General features: G+C 37.2%; 1 protein-coding gene across 1 annotated transcript in view; it reads right to left on the bottom strand.

The window, feature by feature from the left end:
- LOC149152250 (reactive oxygen species modulator-like protein) overlaps positions 1 to 24,826 on the bottom strand; it is a 183,366-nt gene that overhangs the window by 99,073 nt on the left and 59,467 nt on the right. The window contains exon 3 of the mRNA XM_089440977.1: positions 8,161 to 8,277. Within this exon, the coding sequence (XP_089297103.1) occupies positions 8,164 to 8,277 (114 nt within the window). The 3' untranslated portion in view covers positions 8,161 to 8,163. The remainder of the gene's footprint in view (positions 1 to 8,160; positions 8,278 to 24,826) is intronic.

Raw genomic sequence — 24,826 nt, 5'->3', positions numbered from 1 at the left:
ACTTTGGTGTATTTTTTACTAGCCATGTTGAAGGTAAAGGCAAAGGTTGCAACCTTGAAATCTCAAAAATGGGTTGTAGCTATCAACCAGTATAGCAATGGTCACTAAAATCATGTTGTATGGACCCTAAATGATATTGAAAGCCATGTGTTAGACCTAACCAATATCTATGCTCCAAATGATGCAAACAAAAGAGTTGCCTTACAAGACCAACTAGTGGAAGAGTGTCCTAAGACTTGTTCATTGTTTTGTGGTGATTTCAATGATGTTGAAACTCAAGAAGACAAGGAGAATTTGTTGCCTCCATGTATGTCAACTAGAGATCAGCTAACTTGGAATGGCTTCAAGACCAAACTCAACCTATATGTTGCCAAAAAATTTCATAAATACTCTCTTGAACTATGGTTCACCTGATCTAATTTCTATAAAGGCAATGTTGACCACTGGAGTGGCACCTGATGATAATATGAAGACTCCATGCCCAAGGATGATCCAAAGGACACTTATACCATCAGATATCGTCAGTCAACAGAGTTTTTTAACTCTACTTCTATCTTCTCATCATCTTTCTTGTACCCAGATTCCACATCCTACGAGGAATTGTCATAAGTGATACTAGTAGTCATGAGTTTTGAGTTTGTAACAGGCCGAGGATGTTGGGACTCGATCAACAAACGAGTACACCTTGGAGTGTTTTTTTATCAGGTTAATTATCCCTTCTTTTTCAGAGGCGGATAATTTTCTAGGTTTTTTCGTTCATGTTTTACCCCAAAGTCGGGGTGATGGTTTGAAAGTTGAACCCCTAACACATCTTAGTGTTTAGAGTCGATGTATATTACCATACTAGATCACACAAAAAAATTTGTGGAATTTGGTTAGGTCTAGGTAGCCATTTTTTAATTTTTAAGATTTCCCGCATGTCAAAAATTGCAAATAAAATTGTATTTAAATTGTAATAAGTGTAGTCTAGAGAAGTTGTATGGCGTATGAGTAATCAAAATTACACCTCTCACCCTCGGCTTTCAACTATGACACACTTTGAGGGGTTAATAATGTGTTTTGGACCCTCAAAACCCATTTTTCCTAAGTTTAGTGGGAAATTTGGCAATTAATTAAGCCAGAAATTAAATAAATGGAGAAAAATAAATATCCACACATGCTAAATATTGTGGAAATGAGGTGGAAAATTATGGGAGAGTTAAAGTGAAGTCCCAAGGTGATGTGGACTCCTAAAATCAAAGAAATGACGTGCTCAAATAAAATTGACTTTCTGGCATTAAATGAAAACGCTGCTTGGAAATTCGAATTTGTGAAGTTAATGCACATTTTGGAGGATTTGGGAGAATATTTGGTGGAAATTGTCCCCACATTGGTTACCACCCATATACACTTGTCATTCCACCATAAAATTCGAATTTGGCACATAAGGAAAGAAGAAAATAATGTCCACTTGCCAGAATTCGGTTTTTACACTTGGCATTGGAGCTCCATTCAACAAATTCGAATTTCTCTTTGGGATTGTCACCTCATGCCACTTTTTTAATCACTTCTACATTGGGATTGGCTCCAATGCCATTTGTCATTGTCATTTTTCATTGGGATTTACTCCCAACTCTCTATATAATAGAGCCATGGGCTCTTACATTGCATAATATTGTTACTCGCTATTGTGCTTGCGGAAGCGTTGCTGCCTTGTACACTTTCAGATATATCAATAAAGACTTTGGGGTTTCATTCATGAGGTGTTCCTCCTTTTTGAGTGTGATGAATTGTTGAGCATTGGTATAATTCAGTGTTCCACGGGGATGCGTCCCCCAGGGTCGGGTGCGCGCACCCCACGCACCTGGGACGGGGGGACGTCTGGGGAAACGTTTCCCCACGTCCCCCTTTTGGGGAGACGCAGGGAGACGCAGGGGGGACGTTTCCCCAGTGTGGGGGACACAACTCCCCAAAAGGGGGACACCCCTCAAAATGGGCCATGCGCCCCCCCTTAAATTTACTTGTAAACAATGATTTATGACAGGGAAAACCTAGTATTTGACCATATTTCCCTACTAATGCTATGCAATTCATGGTAATGTTAAATTCTTGAAGTAAAAGTGACATTCTCCTTTATTTTTCATTTTCAATTGTCATCTTTTTACTTAAATTTTTAACATTACCATGAAATGTCTCAGTATGTTTGAGAGTGGTTCCAACCTCATTGGATTTCATATGGAGAAAGTAGAATTTTAGATCTCACTCAAAATCCAGCAAACTTAACAGTTTTTCAGGAATTCGGGATTCGATGGAGTGCAATGTTTCCATTGCATTTTGTCATATACAAGGGGGTATGGAATTAATATTTAATCAATAGCACCAAGCCCTTTGTGTATTTTGGAGTGACTTTTAGACTCATCACTCCACTGTTTTTGAATTTTAGCTATATCAATTTACTATTCCAAACTTTAGATTTCAGTATCTATTATAGTCTATTTTTCTGAGTACTAATTAGATTCTAGAATGATGAATGATGCATTTAAATTTTAAATCAATTTAGAATCTAGAATGATGAATTTAATTTTTAAATCAATGTAGATTCTAGAATGGTGAATAATGAATAATGAATATGGATCAGAGTATTTCATTATTGAATCTCGTGGTCTATGGATGAATCATGTATGTATTAGTAAGGATGATGAGTATGGATCAATGTATTTCATTATTTAATTCAAATATGTATGTATTATTGTATTTATGCTTTCATTATAGAATATGAATTTGATATATATATATATATATATATATATATATATATATATATATATATATATATATAAAAAAAAAATATATATACCTCGATGTCCCCCCGTCCCCCCTAAATTTCCCTAAAATTTGAGGGTACTCCCACACGTCTCCTTTGTGCGTCTCCCTGCACCCGCGCCCCCCCCGTCTCAGAGTCTTGGTGGAACATTGGTATAATTCCTTTTACTCATGCTTTGATCTAATTTGCTTCCATATGCTCTTGTAGATTTGTTAATGTAGAGCTATCTTGCATTGACATTTGATTTAGAAGTATGTTTTAGGTATAGAATGCTCTAGTTGGTTTTAAATAAATCTCTGGAGTTTCTTATCATTGTTTATTGCTAAATCTATATGGAACTAATTCATGATTGAAGTTTTGTAGAGGGAACATCTTGTTGGGATTACATAATCAAGCGTGAGGGGAAGTCTTTGGAGAGACCAACCCACTCTTGATACATTCTTAAAGGAGCTCTCATTTATTCTTTGAGCCTTCATAGTCTTATCTTACAAAGTGGTTTTGCAGGGATTTCGGCACATAGCTTGTGCACAAGCCGAGAACTTCTAAATATAAATCTCTTTAAAAAAAAACATTGTACTTCATTTCTTTCATTTGCTATTTAAGAGCTTGAAGATGGCTAAGCAAAGACAAGAGTTTACTCTCACTCTTTAGTTTAGCCTTTTGTAAATTATAATTGTACATATACATTTTATCTTGTTGATTTTTCCAGTGATACTTAACTTATTTTGCAACCATTGTTTGGATTGTTTGCTAACTCTTCTGTGGCAGATTTTGAAGAGCAACTTCCCGCAACATCTAAAAAGTGTTTGCAGGACCTTTGGCAAGTGTTGGGGGTTCGATTTCCAAGGATGTCGTGAGCCCTTCTGACGCTTATTTTGGCCAAGTCGAGTTCACTAGAGGGCTGCCCATTTTCCTCTCTAAGCCGTGGGCATTTGGAGGAAACTCACACCTTGTTTCCCTTGCATAAGTTTTGTGAGATCTTGTCACTACTTTCTCAAGAAAAGAGGTCTAGTCTCCAAGTTTCAAGCAATTATTGTGAGGACTCTACTTGAAGTATAGTTGAGAACTTTGAAGGGCCCTCTTCTCATTGTAATATTAATATAAGATCTAACTTGCTTATGGGAGCTTAGGATTTCTCCCATGGTATCCTATCTCCCCATTTAGAGGGAGGCTTCTCTTGGGTGGATTGACATTTGCATGGTTTAAGCTTTCATACTTCATTCACTTGCATGCTTTAATTGGGAATTAACACAACCTCACTATCACATTTCATTAAGTTAAAGTTTGTTACAATTTCATTTGAGCTTTGCATTTTCTTTCTCATTGTTGCTTGGAGCTACAAGCTTGCACTTTACTTTGGGAAATTCATCCTTTACATGCAAGCATTTTATATTCTTAAAAAACTTTGATTCGTTTCCATTTACCTTGGTAAATTGTTTCATGAGCACTGGAATACATGCTTCAATTTTATGGTACATTGTTATCTTGAATATTGAAGCAATTTATTGTCATTGTCTATTTGAAACAAATTTTACTTTCAAGCAAATTACTTGTGTCATTTTAATTCATTGATGAAACACATGCAACACTTGTAAGCTAATTTTATTCCTCCAATTGAAGTTATAATTGCAACTTATGTTGAACACTATTTCATTTTCAAGCATTGCAAATCAATCTCTATGAAGCATTTGCATGTATCATTACTTTAATTTGGGGAATTAACACAACTTGCATTTCATCTACGCATTTTAACGTAGGAAGGCCCCAAGCCTCATTAAAATTTTACCTCCAACATAAGTTGGTTGAAGTAGATATCTTAGGGATACTCTACTCTTCTATTGACTCCTCACTGTGAGATCCATATCATTGAGCGAGGGTGAGGTCTGAGGATTGAAGAGTTAAATTGTAATATTGTTGTAGAGCTAATTAATAAAATTAACCAAGAGCACTTTCCATTACATTTAATTTACTTGTCTCTTGATGGTTTGAGTTTTCATATGCAAAGTCTATTCCAAAAGCAAGTATTGTAATCATTTCAAACAAGTGTTTTCTTTGCATGTTTCAAGTCTAATTGCATATTGATGTCTTGGTTTAGCACTTCCTTTCTTGTACATTTCCAAGTTAATTACTAATTTTTGGGTTTTGGCAAGATATGTTTCACATGTTTTGATTTATAAGTTGATTATCTCAAAATCATTTTGTATCTTACATATCTTGTGCTAACAATTCTTATTTACATTTCAGGGTTACTTTGTTTTCTCTTTTGTGAGCATTGCATTTTACTTTGAGCAAATATATCTTTAAATTGTTGAGCAAATTCCTTATACAGCACTGGTTTTATGGTTTTTAATCATATTAATGATTGGAATTGTTATTTCAAGTTGTTCACTTCATATTTGCCCATAAATCCTTGAAAGTAATCCATTTTTACTATAACACTCTCCTAGAAACTTACACCTTTTAACTTAATTTTTCATTAGGGACCACCCCCCTTAGCTAACCTAGAAGATAGCTCAAACGGAGAGAGTCGGAATTAGTGTGACAGCCCCTTCTTTAAGTTCCCTGCCACCAACCACACCTTGTGGGGTTGAAGGTTTTTCTCACTGACTTGTAGGTAGGTGTAGGCAATAGGGTCAACAGGCAACAAGAAAGCTTTTAGAAGACTAGATAGAGTCAATCCTCTCAAAGCAAAATTTACTCTTTATTGAACAAAACAGCAAAATGTTGGTGCAATCCTTATAGGAGTTGAGGTTGTCTGACCACCAACCTATTGTTTTATCCACATCGTTGTGTTTAGTTAAACCCAACCCATGAATTCAAGATTTATGTTGAATACTTATCATTTGAAGCATGCATCATGTATAGAAGTTATCAAGAGAATTTGAAATTTGGTATCTTAGCCAAAGTGGACAAAGGGTGGATCTTGTGTTGGGAAGATACCACTTGATGCATTACAACGTTCCTACAAAGGTTTGGTGAACAACTAGTGGTCATTTGAAGGAAGAAGGAGGTCATTATTAAGGAGTTGGATCACGTCTCAAGGATGCAAGAACTCAAACAATTCAATGAATAATTGCAGTCTATAGCAACCAAGTTGAGACATTTTCTCAAAGTAGAGGAAACGTGTCGAGCAAAAGGGCTCCAATCTATCCCCATCTCAACTAGTTCAAGATGTACAACATATCCACAAGGGATTTCTTCAAATCCTTCGCCTTTAAAAAAGTGGCTAAAGAAATTGAAGTCCCCAAGGCAGTATTAGGAAGAATCACAAAACAAGTCGATGTTGAAAAAGAATTTGTCAATCATTTTAAAATGGTTTTCCAAACTCAACGAATGACAAATGAATGGAAGGTGTCCATCCAAACCTATATCAACATATTCCCACAAGTGTCGACAAGCAACAAAGCATGTGCACAAGCACTAACATTGTATGAATGGACATTGCTCTAAACAAAATTGCTAATTGAAGCCTTTCAGACTTGAGGTTACCCATGTGAATTTTACAATGCCATATGGCATTTTGCAGGGTTGGATTTGCTCCAATATACAAGGAAGTTATTCATTAGGCAACCACATTATCAAAAGATTATCAAAAGTGAGAAAAACTAGCTTTATCAAAGGAAGAGCTATTTTGGACAACATGGTTGCAGTTTCAGAAGGAATGAAGTGGGCTAGGAGCCAAGGCTTAAAGCCCCATTCATCAAGATTGTCTTTGAAAAAGCCTATAATAACGCAGAGTACCCCTTTATTATTTCCATAATAGGAGCAATGGGGTTTTCTCATATTTTTGTCAAAACAATGGAAACCCTCCTAATGGAAGCTATTGCGTGCCTTTTCATTACCTAGGCCAAGACCAAAGAATCATTGTTTTCAGATCTGTCAAGAAAGAATGCCCCTTGGACCCTACCCTCTATATAATGGAAGCACAAGCACTTGGTTTCCTACTACAGATCAGACAGGTACTTGGCCATGATGGTGGACAACTAGTGAAAGTGGATTTTGCAGATAGCTCTTTCTTGACAATTCTAGAAGATAAAGAAACTCTAGACAACAATATGCACTGCTTGCAATTTTTCTGTGAGGCCTTGAGGTCTACACCACAAATGGCCAAGCCTCTGTGCTTTTGTCTTGGCCAAAGAGAGATACCACATTGATTGATGAGGCAAGGTTAGGCATGCTTTCAGTTGGTCAAGTATTCAAGTTTATGGGAATCCCCTTTGCCTTTCATGCCCCACTCAAGGAGCTTTGGGATGTAGTGTTCCAAACAGCAACCAAGAACATTCACAAATAGAGTGTGAAGCCTATGTCCCTTGCCACTAAATTTCAAATCTGCACAAAAATTATGGCTGCCACCTATGTGTACTACTCATGCTAGGTTCCTTCAGCCCAAGCTTACTTTCAACTGGAAAAGATTCTCAGGAAGATTTTGGGGCTAACTCCAGTGGAGATAAAGGCTTCCACAGAGTCAATTAGGCACTTCGTTGTATACCCAAAGATAAAGATAAATTGTGAATTCTCAATACTAGAGCTCAAGCTCAGGCCCCTAAACCCTTTCTTATTGCAACACCTGAGAATTTTTGTTTCATATATTCTGAACATATTGTGTGTTTTATTCCATGTTTCTGGTAACATAGAAACATATCATGTTGAGAACTTTCCAATAATCAGGCTTATCAGTATCTGAATCTGTATCCATATCCTAGTAACATGGGATGCTAATAGCTGCAAGCCATCAACATTTTTGTCTTCGCTTATCCATTCCACTCTGCTATACTGCACCCTCCATTCCAACCACCCTTCTGCAAATTCATCAATCTGTATTTCCTTATGCAATATAAGCAGCAGACAAAATCTTTAAAAATCAATGCTGAACAACTGAAAAGAATTAAATTCAAGGAAGAACAACTGATGCACATGGCATGCAAATATTAATTTTTCATCCAAATTCCAATATGAAACATCATAGAAGATTGTCTTTGTCAACTTTAGCATTCACCCCAAAAGTAGCATCCTTTGCCTCCCTACAGTGGTGAACTGCCCACACCAATTCTAGAATCATTGCAAACAAATAAAGCAATTTCTCCCTAAGATTTCTTGTTTAACTGCTAGTAACAGTAACCAGAAAATATAGCTTGAGCTTAAACCTGGCCCATATAGAATATTTATTATTGATGTTTTGGAACTTTGACTTTTAATATGAAATATTGTATATTGTAAAAGACACTTTAAGAAAGCAATCCTAGTATTGATAAATGTTCAAGCTTTCAGAAAATGTTTTCACCATAGAGTATTCTCAAATCTCAGCAATATACTATCAACTATAGAACAATAAAGGGAAATGCAAAAGCAGCCCTCACCATTTAATATGACTTTCCACAGTGTATTAAACTTCCAGCTCCTAGAAAAAGACCAAAAATTGCAGCACTGCCAAGAGTGGTCTGCCCAACATATCTGATCTTCATGGCTCCAGGAATCTGCAGTAAATCACAACCTTCATTACATTTGCATATTCGGTAAAGACTCAAACTCAAGGGATTCTCACTCTTTTAGAACCAACAATTTAACTAATGTGGCTAATAGACACCCGCCAAAATAACTTGTAACATAAAAATGATTGAAACAAAACTTAATGTCAAAACTCCACAATTCAAGGACCAAGGTCAGCTGTGCAACTTCTTAAATGTCAAAACTCCACAATTCAAGGACCAAGGTCAGCTGTGCAACTTCTTAAATGTCAAAACTCCACAATTCAAGGACCAAGGTCAGCTGTGCAACTTCTTAAATGTCAAAACTACACAATTCAAGGACCAAGGTCAGCTGTGCAACTTCTGTCTACAATGTCAGCAAGCACATTTTGTCCAAATACCATATATCTTTCCTTGTATCCAAAAAATCCTATGGGCTTATTGCTTCTCAGATAGAAACTCACTTTCAAGGGACATGATTAAAACTAATTCCAATTGCCAAGGGATCCTTACATAACAGGCAAATATTCCTCTATATAGTCCAGGCAGTCCCTAGGTAATAAATCATGTACAAATAAAAGGAACACAATGAACAAGTGGAAAATTTTATTCAGCTCTTGAGATCCAAGGAACTACAGGACCTTTCACATGATATGCAATTTTGCATAAGCCATAGAGTTGAGATCAAAAAGGTCCAGACAATCTTTGTGCTGATGAAACAAATATAGTTTAGTCACTAGTGACAATTTTCAGAACCAACAGACAATACATTGCAGGACAATAATCAATAATAAAGGGTGCAATTTGGATTTTAAAAAGTATAAGAAATCTGGAGCTTAGCAATAATCTCTATTTGCATACTTTTGAAAGAATTTCTAAATGATGTTATGACCTAAGCTCCACGTTGCATGTCCCTGTACAAATTGATAGGAGATGCTCCCTAAAGACTTGACCGAACCAATGTAAAGCATGGTAAGTTTTAAAAGTGCTAATCACCATATTCTCGCCAAACACAAAGAGAGCTTTGGCCTCCAACAAGATTCTTAACTGAGTGGATATCAAACAGCCTCCTAGAAACCTATAAGCAGACATCATCACAGGTTCAACTCCTAAACTAGAGGGCATTATCCAACAAACCAACAGGACAATTTACAGACATGGTGGACAGGCCACACAAAATTGTCTGATAATGGTATTTAATTATATAGCACCAACACATACTAGACTAGTACCATTTTCAGCCAATTCATTTGCAAATTTCTTGTCCTGTGACAACTAGCTCTACAGACAACAATTCTTCTCAAAATGGAAATAAAGTCCAATCTACTCCTAGTTGATATGTATGTGTGTGTTTGTTTAATTATACAGACCAGTGGGATAACTCGAGTAGTCAAGTGCTTTGAGCTTCATGCAGAAGGTCTATCAATGGCAATAACACTGATAGTCCCAACCACTCGGGCTATCCCTGTTGGGCTTAAATTCTATTATATTTTATAAAATAAAGTTATAGAGTAAGTTTGAATTAATATGTATAACTTTATTTTATAAAATATAATAGAATTTAAGCCGGTCAGGGGTAGCCCAAGTGGTTGGGACTTTCAGTATTAATGCCACTGATATATATATATATATAAGAGAAAGTAAGCATTAATATGTATAAATTTATTTTATAAAATATAATAGAATTTAAGCCGTCAGGGTAGCCCGAGTGGTTGGGACTATCAGTGTTAATGCCACCCACCTCAATTCCAATCAGGGCTAAACCACCCAATATGGCTTGCAGGCTATTAATTCTGGCCTGTTATAGCAAAATCTAGCACCTAGTGCAAAGCCTCCCTAGTTGACCAAGACAAGGTGCAACATATGTGAGTCTCACCACTATCCTATCAGCAACTACTCCCCTCTTTAGTGAAGGACAGAATCCAACACAAGGGACGCCTCCCCAGTAAGGCTCAGAGATCAAATAACCCACAAATCTTGAGCTAAGTACTCCCTAAGGATCCTACAACATAGATCCATTGCATAAATTTATGACAAATTAGGGTTTTAGGTGCATGAAGGAACAAATTCCAGATTTGGGTTCAAGGGAACTATGGGTCAATCTAAAGGCTATAGTTAGCCTAAAGAATCTCAAACAGGTTTCCTGAACACACCAAATCAAAAACTTGAGGCTGCTAGAAACTAGGGTTTTGAATCAGCAAATTGCAGCAGAACAATAGTTAATAACAGCAACAAATTTAGATGTGAAAATAGTGAATAAGCTATGAGAAATGAAGGCTAGACCACAGTAAAATAGAGACAAAGCTACAGCAAATTTTCACAGTTCATAAGGAACCAAATAGCAAATAAAACCTTAACGTCAGCCCTGGAAAATGGCTGAAAATGCATGCAAAACTCCACTTTGGATTCTCTAATGCACCTCTACACAATGTCTAACCCTAGGGCATACATCAGAAAGTCATTACATGTTAAAAATATAAGATTATGCTACAATGTAACCCTGATTTTGTCATGAAATAAAAAGAGAAACGAATTTTTTACAGTGTTCCACCAAGGTTCCGGGACGAGGGGGCGCGGGAGCGGCCTATGCAAAAGCTCCCTACCATTTTTTAGGAAACGTGGGGGAGCGTCAGGGTCTTAAAAATTTATAAATATAAAATATAATTTATTAATTGAGTCCACTATGACAATTTGCCAATTTGGTTTGAATTGAAAAGCTGCAAAGCATAGCGTAGGCCTGTTCATGGTGAGATATGCATTAAACTGTTCATGGCTGTTCATGGTGAGATATGTATTAGACGCTGTTCATATATCAAACGCTGTTCATATATTAAACGATGTTCATGAGGCTGTTCATGGTGTGATATGTATACAAACGATGTTCATATATTAGACGCTATTCACATGTCAAATGCTGTTCATGTCATATGAATATGGAACCACGTTAATGCAATATGGAGTCCATACATGGCATATACGCTGGAAATATATACATTGAATATATATGCTGGGCATTCATATAATACACCACGCAGTCATACACAGTCATGAGGATATCCACGCTGCTGATGAGGATGAGCCACGCAATAGATCCATTGACATGATACAGCCGCAGGCATAGATGGCAGCCACGCAGATCCATTGTCATATAGCCACAGTAAGGAAAGAAATTTAAAACACAGTCATGAAGGGAAATTACACGCAGATCAGGGAAACTTCTACGCAGTCTAAGAGACATGTAACTTACAGCCAAAAGAAGAACTGTTCACGCTGAAAAATGACAGGTGTGGCAGCCGCAGTCAAAGTTATAAACTCAGGTACAAGGTCCCACATTAATGGCACGTAGCTGTAGATGACAGCGTGGTAAATCCAAGGCTGTCTATAACAGTCTTGACATCTGATCTCGGTGGTTCTTCTGTAGCAATTTAAGCATGTTGGACAGCATAATATAACAGTGATTAGAAGATGAAAATCTCGGACGAAGGGACTGTGTTATACACAGCAGTCCTGGGATATCTCAGTAAAATCTCAGTGCCAGTACAAACATCTTGTACAACAAGGAAACGCCCCCTCAGGGAAGGGAAACGCCCCCCTGGCACGTCCCCCTGAGTTTCCTCATTTTTGGGAGCGTGGGGAAACGTCCCCTTCTAGTCCCCAAGTCCCCGGAGCGCGGGGGAGCGAGGAAACTAGACCCCTAGGGGGGGGGGCGAGTCCCCGTGGAACACTGATTTTTTATATTTGAAAGAATGCCATAGCAGAGATGAACTAGTGTCTTCTCAATCTAGGGCATATGGAGTCCAAAATACAAACAATTATAGGGTTTCCCTGGAGTGAATCTAAATCCAAACAAACTAAGGAAAATAAACTAACTTAGCCTAGGGTTTGAAATTTCAGTTATCAATTTTCCATATGATTAAGGGAAAGAAAACCTATCTATATTCATCAAATACTTTGAGGAAGGGCTTAGCTCAACAGGGGACAAAGAACAAATACTAGATAAACTAACTTAGAACAAGAACATCAATCCCATGGAATGTAATACCAAGATAAAGCAAATAAACTTACTTCACCATGCAACATCCAAGACCCACCATAAACATCCAAGAAAAGAGATCACATCACATCACAAATCCACCCAAAGAAGTCACTCAACTTTGCCTCCATGGCACACAAGAGAGAAGAAGCACTAATTAAGAGAATGTATGATACAAGTGTAACAATGAATCCAAGAGACAAATCAACTCCCTATATATATATGAGGGTAACCAAGTCGATTTACCTCTAATTTGCTCAAAAAACCTCTAAAAACAAGTTATCCATGATACAAGGTGGATAGGTCATCAAGCCAACCCCCAAAGATAGCAGAAATAATGAAACAACATGAAAATAAGCCTCAATTAGCCCACAAGTGTGCCAAAATCCCCTCAACAGGGTGATGTCATTCCCAAAAGTCATGTCTCTCAGTGAAATGGTGAAAAAGATGACTCAAAATACATGCCTCATCCACAATTCATGTCTCTCCATTTCCAAATGGTGCCTTATCACCAAAATAGACCTCTCAAACCCCAATGTCACCCTCCAAAGGGCCTGCATCATCATCAAATGTAACATATGGGTGACATCATCAATCTAGGGCATGACATCACCCGAGAGGAAGGTGCACAGTCCCTCCAAAGGGGTTCAAAACGATCATCATCATCAACCATCATCAAGAGAAGAGCAAACTCGATAAAGAATGCACAATGCTAGCTTGGGGATGTGCTATCATCTCCTAGGTATGCCTGATTTCGAAGCAATGTCCAAGGACCCAAAGGTTGAGGGAGTGTCTCATCAACTATGCCAAGTCAACAAGGGGTACTTCTTGTTGATTTTTTTGTGTAGCACTAGGAGGTATTCCCGCATGCCTAAGTCAGCCTAGAAAAGTTATGAAATATTAAATTAAAAAATTTGATTTTTGGAGCATCAAGTCGGCGCAGCTCATGAATGGACATGTCCCTTGGGATATTTCACCCCCATTTGACTTATATTAATAGGCATTGTGATGCCTCATTTCAACACCATCGAAGGAAGCAAGTCTGAGCAAGAAAAATTGTTTTTGGAGATCATCCTTTTCTCTCTCTCTTGGCCACACGTGTGGAGGAATAGTGGACCAAGTTATATCTCTGTTTGACCAAGTTGAATTGGCGTTGACTAAGTTGCACGAAGCGCCGAAAAGTTTCGGAGTTTCCGAAACGGGTACGTTTAGAAACATCACCTCCCAAAAATGGAAACATTGGCTGAAATGTCATATATGTTTATATATATAAAAAGAAATTTATAAATAAGTGAACAACACATTATCTTGCATGAAAAAAGGGAATAATACCCATAGATGTCAATTTAGAAGGAAAACCAAGTCTATATTAACTCTCATAGATGATTACATAATGGTCGAGTTTCGGTCAAGTTTCGACTGAGTTTCGGTGTTTTGGGTACGGGTACATCCCAAAACTTCAGGTTCCTAGAAGTTTCGTGCAACATAGCTTTTTTGACCTCAGATTTGACTGCAGAACTGTACAGCATTGACCACAGGCTGCAGGGTTGGCCGCAGGGACCAATTTGACCACAGGCTGACTGTTTGACCAGTTTTGACTTTTGACTGTTTTGGCTGGTTTGACCAGCATTGACTTCCTGAAGAATTGACCAGGTTTGACTGGTATTTGACATGGATTTTGGGCACAGATTTCTAGACAAAATTGCTGATTTTGTAAACCTTGTTGAAGAATAATTTATCCTAAAGAAAAATTGTTGGGTTTCCCAGGGTAAAAATATTGTCTCTATTTTGCATGGCTGTTTTTCTATCATCTTTACTGTTTCTGCTGCATTTACTATTGATATTTTCTGAAGTGGCTCAATGATATCAGTGGCATAAGAATATTGTGTGTAAATCATTAGAATGTAATTATCTGGCAGAAAATTGTATTCTACTGTGCATCTTGTAGAAAATCTCAACACCCCTTTTATAGTATTATGGCATATATCCTTTTGTCAATTCTCAGTGAATGAAAGCACAACTTTTCATGTGTTTTGCACGAGATTTTCATGGAGGATAGGCATTTTGATTGGAGTTGATCAAGATGTACATGGGACCACTGATCTTGTTATATTTCTGGGACTATTTCCAGCTAATTTACTCAGCAGAGGGCACCCACATTTGAGTCTGATGTAGCTGTCTTATCTTCAAATTTATAAGCTCTATATTTCAACCTATAGAGGTTACTGTCATTTTCAGACCTTGCATGCTTATTTTAGCAGGATTGCCAGGGACAGATCACAGAACCTCAAGCATAAATACACCAGCACAAGGAAGAGCAAATCACCAGTGCCTATTGTCCTTCATTACTCTTCAGAAAGGTAATCTGCTTCTTGTGTTCTTCCATTATCTGTGTAAGGCTGCTGTTAAGCATCTCTCATAAACCAACAAGGTCTAAAGCAGCAACAGTCAATCTTAGTCCCCTTTGGTTTCTTAGGACATGCTTTTATCTACAATTTATCAGACTTATATACTCTAGTTATCTCTGGTTAATGGAAGTCAACTTGTCTGGTATATGACGATGTTTGATAGTGAGAATTCAGTTCATGTTGATTTCTTATTTAAGCTTTAATGATTCAATTTACGATTCTATCAGGTGCCAAGATTCTATTTCGAATTACACTGCTCCTTTTCTTCAGGTCCACCTTGGCACTGGCTAACACGTGAATTTTAAGCATATTTTACAAAGTTTTGTCCAGAAATTAAAAAAATCAATTCTAGATTCGAAGAATCTGCCTGCCGATCTGAAATCTTTAATTGCATATCTGCAATCTTTTCTTGCTCAATTGAAGGGCTTATCTGCAGAATTCAAGGTTCCATTCACAAAGATTGCCTTAGGGACACCCCTCAGATTAAAAGCATTAATCCGAAAGTAAGATCATCATTGCTAGCGACAGAAACAATAGATTTCAACTGTTCTGACACCCCCTTGGGACTGATGCTCCTTTGCAAACTGGAGGGTTAATGCCCAGAATACCTCGTCATGCTAGTGTTCAGATTCACTTTTTTGGATGCTAGAGGCCACCTAGAGTCTGTTTGTTGATGTATTTTCAGTTCAGAGATGGATTTCACTCTATGCTATTTTGATTATGTGCACCCTTGCATGCTATATAAATGAGAACTTTTAGTTATTTGTGCATAAATGGTTTGGATTCATATGGATACACATGAATATAAATGTTTTTCTTTAAAATTTAAAAATTTTATGTGTTTTTGGTCGACCGACTTTTTGGTCCAGTTTTTTTACAAGGTCTGGTCGGGTTCCAACCTACTACCAGTTCAAAGCATTTTCCAGTTCGATCACCGTTTTGGTTCCAATAACGTTGCTTTGAATTATCTGTGCACTGATGGACATAATGCTTTCAAAAATCCTCTTACTTGCAAGCACCATACCAGAAAACCCTGGTTTATATTATGAAGCTTTGATAGCAGTATTTTCCTTTCCTCATTATGGATGGTTCCATTGAGTTAACCTTGATTAGATCAAAGATTTTTTCGTGTTGGAAATACTGAGAGGGGGGGTGAATTAGTATTTCTTAGCAATTAGCACTTTAAATCTTTTTCACATCATTAATTAATCTTCAGTTATTATTATTGTTCTTCTTCAAATAATCATAAACAATAATCCATAGTAGACAACACCATAAAACAATGCAAAAAGATAAAACAATGGACACGGAGATTTTTAAGTGGAAAACCCCCTTTGGGTCAAAAACCACCGAACGATTTTTAATAATTGTCTTCTCCTCCTCTTTAAAAGAAAAGTAACTACATCAAATTTTCAGCTACAACTGAAGGAGGCTCCAACCTGTAGGACCCTAAACCCTAATAACCTGTTGCAAATGGAAGGATGCCCCAATGCCCTATAGGTCAGGCACAACCTAACGAGTGCCCCAACATTCTATTTACTAGCTGTTGTTGGAAGGACACTTTGTCGCCCTGTAATTTATCAGCCCCAACCAAAAGGACGCCACAATGCCCTGTGCAGACTACGACCTAATCTAGCACCACCCTGCCTACCCTAGGTGTTCTCAGATCACAACCTGAAGGTGACTCCAATCACCTGTCTTGCACCACCTTGCCACCCTCAAGAGTCAGCGGACCACGTTTCACAATTTTCAAACTGGATCCCCCTATGCTCTGAATCAATATAGTAAAGTTGTAGAGAAGATGCGTTGACCACTCTGTGTCGACGATCCCATAGAAATACACCATTTTTTTCGCAAAAGGGATCCATCATCTTCGAGTGTCTATGCCATTCAGACTTCATCATCAGCCGGCAGTTTTATGAATATGTCAGCCCATTCTGCATATGTAAAATGTAAATAATCTCAGTATGACCGCGTCTGTATGTAACAACCTAGGTAAACCTATGGTTTTGGTGACGATCTCCATTCTAGGAGGTTTTTTGTCTCACTGATTCATCTGTGTCTCTAGACACAAATGATCAACAGAGTTTTTCCCTCCACTCTTACCCCAAAGCTAGAGTGGATTTTGTCACTAAGATCTTAGGCAAGTCCTAGTGTTTTAGATCAAGTCTATGTAAAAGTGATTTGGGAATAATCCTAACTAATTGGCTAGATTATTTTATTACAAGTCACTTGGTCTACTGGATTATATTTTGTGTCGCAGAAATGGGTATTTTTGAGGGTCTATAACGAACGGGTTTTCCCCCTTCATGTATTAAAATGTAAAAAATATTTAGTGCATGGTCCCTCATAATTAGAAGTGCATGGTCCCTCATAATTAGACACCATGGCTAAATATTAGAGCGTTGGAAAAATAATTAATCCCCTCATAATTCAATTAATTAAATTTTCTGGCCAAATTAAATTAAAAATCCTAAGCCAGAAATTTAATTAATTTTATGTCCTAGGTAAATTTAAATTCTCCAAAAGCAAAATTCATGGGTTTTAAATAAATAAATTTTTAAAGGTCTCGGACCAAGGGAATATTGAAAATTTTAAGAAATCTTGGACCCTTGCACTTGGTAGTTAAGTCAAAGTCAATTTTTTGAAGTAATTAACTCTAAATTATTATTTTTGAGTTAACTAAAAAGGAATTAAATGAAAAATTCAAAATTCCTCAAATAAATAATTTCGATGGACCAAATTAAAAGATAGTCAAATATTTTTCAACGGTCGAGATTACTTTGACAGGGATCAAGTATACTAGCCATTAGAAATTTTATCTATAAATTAGAGGTCGGTGTCAGTCTATTTTTCATCCGATCTTTGAATCGTGTTAAGCTCTCAAGTTGTCTTGTATATTTTCTGCAAATAATGCAAAAGTCTTTGAGGTTTCAACTTGCGGTGGGGTTCCTCTCCATGAATCTATGGTAACATCGTTTTAATTTCTGCAAATATTATTTGGAAAACGCAAATCAATAGCTCTCTTAGAATAATCTAGATACAGGTATCTTATTCAGTGTGTTGGATCTAAGGTAACAGTTTTAATTTTGATTGAATTAGCAAGTATCTCTATTTCTTCAAAAATTTATTATTATTCTATTTATCTACTTGCTTTAATGGTTGATCTAGTGTTTGCAGAAGATCTCTAACATTTTCATTGAACATTTGGGATAGTCCTCAGTTGGACCAGCCAAGTCGCAGCATATATTTTCTAAAGAACCTACCTCATATAACTTCAAGATTTATCTAAAGATTAAATTTTTATGCATGAAGTTTTTGGGCTAGTACCTCTAAAAAACCAAAACCTTTTAAATATTTTGTGGAAAAATTGATAGATCTGGCTAGTAAGAGCCTTATATCTTCAGATCTAGGAGCGGAGCTGGACTCATACTCCTCAGATCTAACAAATCTGCAACCCTTGTGCATAGATCTGAAGATTTTCTAACTTGGGTTTCTGGGGTTTTGTTTAGTTTTTGTATATATCGGGATTTGGGTATTTTTGTTTTCCATTTTGCAGGTGCAGATCTGAAGGTTTTTCAAAGAAATTTTTCAAGATCTGAGACAGATCTAGGCCCTGGAGGGCAAGATCTTGTCTCAGAAAATATTTGTTTGCAAGGATTATTCATTTCAAATCATTCAGCAAAAACTTCAGATCCGGGGTTTTTCACAGATTTCTAAGATAAATTTTAAAGAAAAATATATCAGTTTAGAGGAAAATTTGATTGTCCGGTGGAGATTTTTGAGGTTAAGTTTTTTTTACTTTTCGGACCAGAGATAGCCCTCAATTCCTTCATTGTCTTGATTGTTGCAGCAACCTTGTTCTCAGCCTCTGCTTTCCCTCATCCTCCTGCGGCCTCCTTCCGCTCCTTTCCTCTTGCTACGTTAAACTTCTCCCTTATCCACAGCACCCTCTCGACCCTCATTTCCTCTTCATTCTGTCCTCGTCCCTTCCTTGTTGCCTACAAACCTGCACTCAAATTCTCTTACGTTGTCATCTCCCAGTCATGGCTCCTCTTCCTCGCTGCTTCGTCGACCTGCAACACTCCCTCTCCCATCGTGTTTTTCCTAAGCCTTGCTCCTAGTTGTTCCCTTTTTCCTTCTGTTCGCGTCCATTGTCATCTAGCTCGCAGGTTCTCGTGAGCTCCTCCTCCTCGCGTTCCTTCTCTCTTCTGCCATCATCTCCTTCGAAAAACCCTACGCTTCATATCCGATTCTCTTTTTTCTATTTCTCTAAGTCGACTTCTCGTTTGATTTAATTTTTTCTTAGCATGCCTTTTGATATTTTAAAAGTATTAAAATTTAAAAAGTTTTTTTATTATAAAAACGCTTACCTCCACGCTTTAACATTTCAAATTAAATTCTTTATGTGACCTTTGGCCCAGTAAAATTTAATTAAACCCTTTAAAAAAATTAAAAAATAAAAATTATTTAAATCATTTATCACGTTAAATTCAATTAAATCCAATAAATGTATAACTAAAGTCCTTTTTTGGATTTTTCCTGATAAGGATTTTGGGCCTTTCAAACTTTAAAAAAAACAGAATTCGTCCATAGTCAAGGCACATTTAAATTTTTTTAATATCTCTAAGGTTTGTCTATAAGAGTACATTTTTTGGGTTTAGGTTACTTAAGAAAATCATTTCTATCCTGGAATTGCTTGAAATATTTATTTGATTAGCATTTAAATATCATGGTTTTTCCTGGTAATTAATTTCAAAATTTAAGTGCTTAAGTCTTTTGCATGCTAAGTTTAATAATCATTGGCATTGGATTTTAAATATTTTTAAATCGCAAGTGTGGGTTTAGTTACTTGAAATATTGGAAATTTTGCATATTTAATTCGAGATTTTTCAAGTAATTGTACTCGATCGTGTACTTGTGGAAAATTGCATATCTTTTGAGTATTTTGAGCATCTATATAATTGCCATTATCTTGAAGGTGATATTGAAGAATTATGAGGAAGTTTTTGTTCTCTTTGAGCTATAATTGCATTCGAAATAATTTAGATGAATTGATGTGATAAGCTTGTGATTTAATTTTATATTAGGCATTAAATTGTGACATTGTTGAAATGAATGTTTTAAGTGGTTTATGTTTCAATTATTGTCTTGTGAAGTCAATATTTTGGCAATTACGGCTTTGGCATAGAACTCCGAAATAAATTGTGACATAAGCGCTTTCAATCCTGAATCTAGCTTCATCTTGCTCCATCTTCTAATCATCTCATGCATTTGCATATTAAGTTAGTCTTGCATAATTAAAATTTACTTCCAAGCATAAGCTTGGTCGATAGAAAGATAGGTACCCATCCATCTTTGCTTGAGAAGCCTGGTTTTAATAGTACTTAAAACAGTGACCTTGCATTCGTCAAAGCCACAACTCTCTGCAGCGCCAAAGTTATGTTAGATTTTCAGGAGAGGTATCGTCACCATATCTTCTCTCTGCCACTTACTACAAAATCAAGCTCAATATAGAAAGGATCGAAGGGTTAAAACTTAGATAGGAATTTAACTAAAATTAACCAAGATTCCTGCATCTCACATTAGTTTTAGGATCTGCATTTCATATAAGATAGTTATTCATCCAAGCAGCAGTTGTTCATCAATTACTTGGTCCTAAATTTCCTAGCAAGATAGTTGACTCCATAAGGCACTGGTATCAATCATCTAAATCTAATCGAATCCTATAAGTCTTGCTAAATCTAAAACAAGTACTTGGTCGCTTGACTGTGTCTCCCGAACTGGTTGGTTCCCAACTAGTTCTCCTTCATTCCATTTCCGTAGGGTCTACCCCCCTTAGCATGTTGTTGGGAGACAGCTTAAACGGAGAGATTGGGGATCAAGGTGACAACCCCCGATCTGAGTCGTTGTCGCGGTGCCTAGACATTCTGTGCAACAACAAGATGTTTTATATCTATCAAATCCTAGTAGCCACTAACTACTGCACATCAAACTCACTGCTCAACTACACATCATTATCACTGCTCAACTGCACATCATTGTCACTGCACACATAGATCATTGCTTATCTGATCACTGCTTAACATCAAGAGCTCTCAGCGTTGGCTACCACTGCACGCCATTGTACTGAACTACTCACGAATGAATAAGCATCAAGGCTCATATCCAGACAATCATACTTCACATTGCTTCACTGTTCCAAACTACTCACAATGCTGCAACCATCTGGCACTGCTATCAAATGAAGGCACAAACAAAGGTGCCTCAGGTAATCCTTATGGCTTGCTACCAATGCTCTCAAACTCTGCCCTCAGAGAGCTACCAGCGTACGTGTAAACACTGCTGCTCAACTGGTCAAACCCTGTTAACCATCCTTACATCAACAAGTTGTACGACAAGCTGATCTTTCCATCAAAATCGTGCTGCCTTCCAAGGTTACAGTTGTGTCAATGTACACACTCTAGGTCATCACTACAAGACCCTAGATCATCACTAGTACAAATTCCTAGGTTATCACCGCAATCTATAGGTCAAGACAGAAGGTATATGTCATAATTAAGGTCAGGTCTTCAAGAACTATATCTAATGATGGTACTACTGCAGTGCTTGCTTTTCCTAGAATAGTCAATGACATATTGTGTCATAGTCAAGAAAAGTCAAAGTCAAACATCTTCACTGTGTCAATTAATGTTTTTAATCAAGCAAATGTCATGCATCTGTATGTCAGATCCACTAGTTGTGTTAAGTCAATTCATACTTCAGTTTGTCAACCAAAAGTCATGTTCCTATGTTAAAGTGTCAATGTGTCACTTGCTGTCCCATCACCCATCACTGAATCATTAGATAAGGACAGTGCAAATCCTAACAGGCTGTTAAGGCAAATGTCACAATAGTGAATGTCAAGATAATGTCAACTGTCATGTTACCAGTCAGGTTCATCAAATGCTTAGTTGTTGCACTCAAGTCTCTGTACACTCTAGTTGTCTCAACAATGTTTACTGACATAAGGCCATGTCAATGGACCAATGTCAATTCAACTCTAACTATAAGACATACATTAGTCACTATTGTCTTAAGTTATATTTCAGGTGTCATGTCATTGGGACAGTTACAAGAACTGTTCACAACATGTCAAGTCAAGTTAGGTCAATAGATCATGTCAATATATTGTCACACAAATATTGTCATGATAATGTCCTAGTCTAGCTGTCAAGTCTATACACAAAAGTTGTTGTCACACGTGCATGTCTATATTCAGAATTACAATGTCTCAAACAAGTGCTACTGGAATTACTGCTTCATGCCTTCAAAAGTATATGATAGGTATGCAACATAGACTACCTGGCTTGGTGCACAAAAGTCGGCCTTAATGGATGCAAGTCAAACCATATAAATGCACCCAAAAGACTACAACAGTTAGGCCATCTCAATGTGTTGTTCCTCAGGGCTTGCACAGATATGATGCCCTCAGATATAACTGTTACAGGTCTACTAATCCTTCAAACCAGCGAAACATTGATAGTCCATAACCCAATCCATAAACCAAGTCCAAAAACTTCCTAGATCACTTAACAAATTCTTCTTTGTATTGTGCACAATCCTTCACTCCTACTCAAGAGCCGAGATTTTTAGGATAGAAGGATGCTCTAGCAAAGACCTGAATTCTGTAGAGAGACCTAAAAGAGATTTGCAAGAAGGCTAACAAGAAAACAAGCCTTTGGTTTGTTTTAGGATGATGAGGACGAAGTTATTATTTCTTTTGGAGGAGAAACCGAGGCCTTTTCGTAGAGTTGTGATCAAACAAAATAGAAAGCCCTAGCCGCAGGGTCTGGTCAAGAAAATAAATGCAAAACAAAATTCAATCAACCAATCATAAACACTTACCTTGAAGGCAGAGTGGAGGAGGAATACTTGGAATAAAGTTTGCTCAAACCACAAAGAAATCAAATCCTCAAATGTCCTCGATAGGTCAAAAAAACTCGGAAGTTCTTAGACAGCCGAAAATTTCAGGGAGCTTCTCACAAAATCATTCGTTGAATTGTTGTGGTTTTGAGGGTACATTAAGTCCCTTTTACAGGCTCAATCTTGAATGAAAGGGGTTTCTTAGGAGGGGCTTCAAGAAGGTAGAAATTTGGAGAGATTTGAAGCTTAAGATACTTCTTAAAGTTGTTAGATTTATTTAATAAATCTTATTTGTTATCTTAAATCCTAAACAAGAAGTCTTACCCCTTTTTAATTTAGGAATATAGATTTGTGTAAGGGGCTTGTGATGTTAATTATCCTAAATTAATGTTATGTCAAAAATCAATAAGCACCCTTTAATAATTCATATATAATAGTAACTAATCCTTAAGAACCCTATTTAAAGTTTGAACTCAATGATTGGCTTAGTGCATATGGTCCTACGAAGGTTGTGAAGTCAGTGATTGGTTTATTGCCTTTGGTTCATGATGTTATTCAACTTATACACAATGAGATTGTGGTGATAATCATTGTCATATATTGACAAACGTAGGTGAATAAGGTATCGTGTTACTACCCCCTGGGGTTTTAGCCCACAAAACTAGGTCTTCAATTTCAAACTCAATTTTCTCTCAAACCAAAAGGAACCACGGGGGGCGTACCCAATATCAATAGAAACATCTTTTCAAGGAGAATCTACTGACCTAGATCTCCAACCTAAACTCAATGGTTTGATCCTTCAAAAACCCTCGACAAAGTCGGAGTACATCCTCAATCTAGGGAACCCAAACCCTAGGACATGGTCACTTGGGTTTTCAACCATCTGACAATTACTAGGACGCATTCATGAACCATTTGAGATCAATGACTAGTGCTTTTCGTCAAAGTCAAACCCAGTCAACTCCATGGGTTAACATCAATGACAACAGCGTCCAACATTTCGGGTAACATGTATTTGGTCATTAATGGGTTTACCACAGGTAGTTTATGAGCCAATGGAATTTACTTGTAATAAAACCTATTTAAAGGCTTGAAGAACTCTTGTAAAGTCCCTCAAGCAACCAGTGTTTGGCCTAATTGGCCAAAGTAACAGAAGGTATCTTCTCTATGGTTGGCTTTCTCAGTAAAGAATTTCCAGAGTAAACACTAGTGTTCATTTTGTGATTGCTTTGTGATTGTTTTGTTTCTCTTGCCCTACTATATTGTATATTTCGTTTGTGGAATGTGGTTGGGCAAGGGAGCCGAGAGGACCTGTAAAAGGCCAAGAGGGCCTATAGAAGGCCAAGAGGGCCTGTAGAAGGCCATGTGGGCCTGTAAAAGGCCGAGTTGGATCGAGCTGGGCCGAAAGGAATAGAAGGGCCAAAAGGACTCGAAGGGTCAAGCAAGGCACAGGGATGTGTAGGAACACAAGACATTGAGAGAGAGATTCTCTTAAATAAGCAAGAGATCTAAATGAGTAATATTGTAGGTTTGTTATGAGTGAGATACCCAGTTGTGTCGAGTTTGAGGAAAGAACACTAAGTGGCAAAGGAGATCCAGATCAGCCAGATCGAGGATGGATCTAAGACTTGATCTACTAGATCAAGTCTAGTTCAATTATTGTATATGTAATTTCCTCGAGGACCATTATTCTAGTAAGGGAGCATAAGTAATTTCTAAGAAGAATTGTTGATTGGGCAGAAATTGTATGTAATATGTTTACTCTGCATGATCTAATTGCTAGTTTTATAAATTCTGTTGTGTATAATTTGTTTTTGGTTAGACACATTCGAGTGTTTCAGTTCATTAGCTGTGTAAAGTTAATAGGAAGTTGTTACTAGATCTAGTGTGTATGTGTGTGCACTGAGTCTAGTGCCCACAAAATTAACATGGTATCAAAGCATGGTCTCTAAGAAGGGCAGTTGGATCTCAAATTTACACAGGTTACAACTTTGAGAGGGAGTTGTAGGAACTATTGCAGATAGCAACAATGCTTTAAAGACCCATGCCAGAAGAGTTGGATAAGTATGGCAAATTGCTTGTATAGGTCGTGAAGGCCAGTATCAGCAGGCCTAGTGTGACATGGAGCAAAAGCCAATCGACAAAGTAATTACTAGCACGAGACAAGGTTCAAAATTTGCAAGGGTTACAACTTGGGCTAGTTGTGAGTCTA

This window comes from Pinus tabuliformis, chromosome 9, assembly GCF_031772625.1.
Source record: "Pinus tabuliformis cultivar Carrire ecotype Pingquan chromosome 9, CPIR1, whole genome shotgun sequence".
NCBI classification, from domain to species: Eukaryota; Viridiplantae; Streptophyta; class Pinopsida; order Pinales; family Pinaceae; genus Pinus; species Pinus tabuliformis.
The sequence above is the reverse complement of the archived record's forward strand: the minus strand, read 5'-3'. Positions and strand labels throughout refer to the sequence as shown.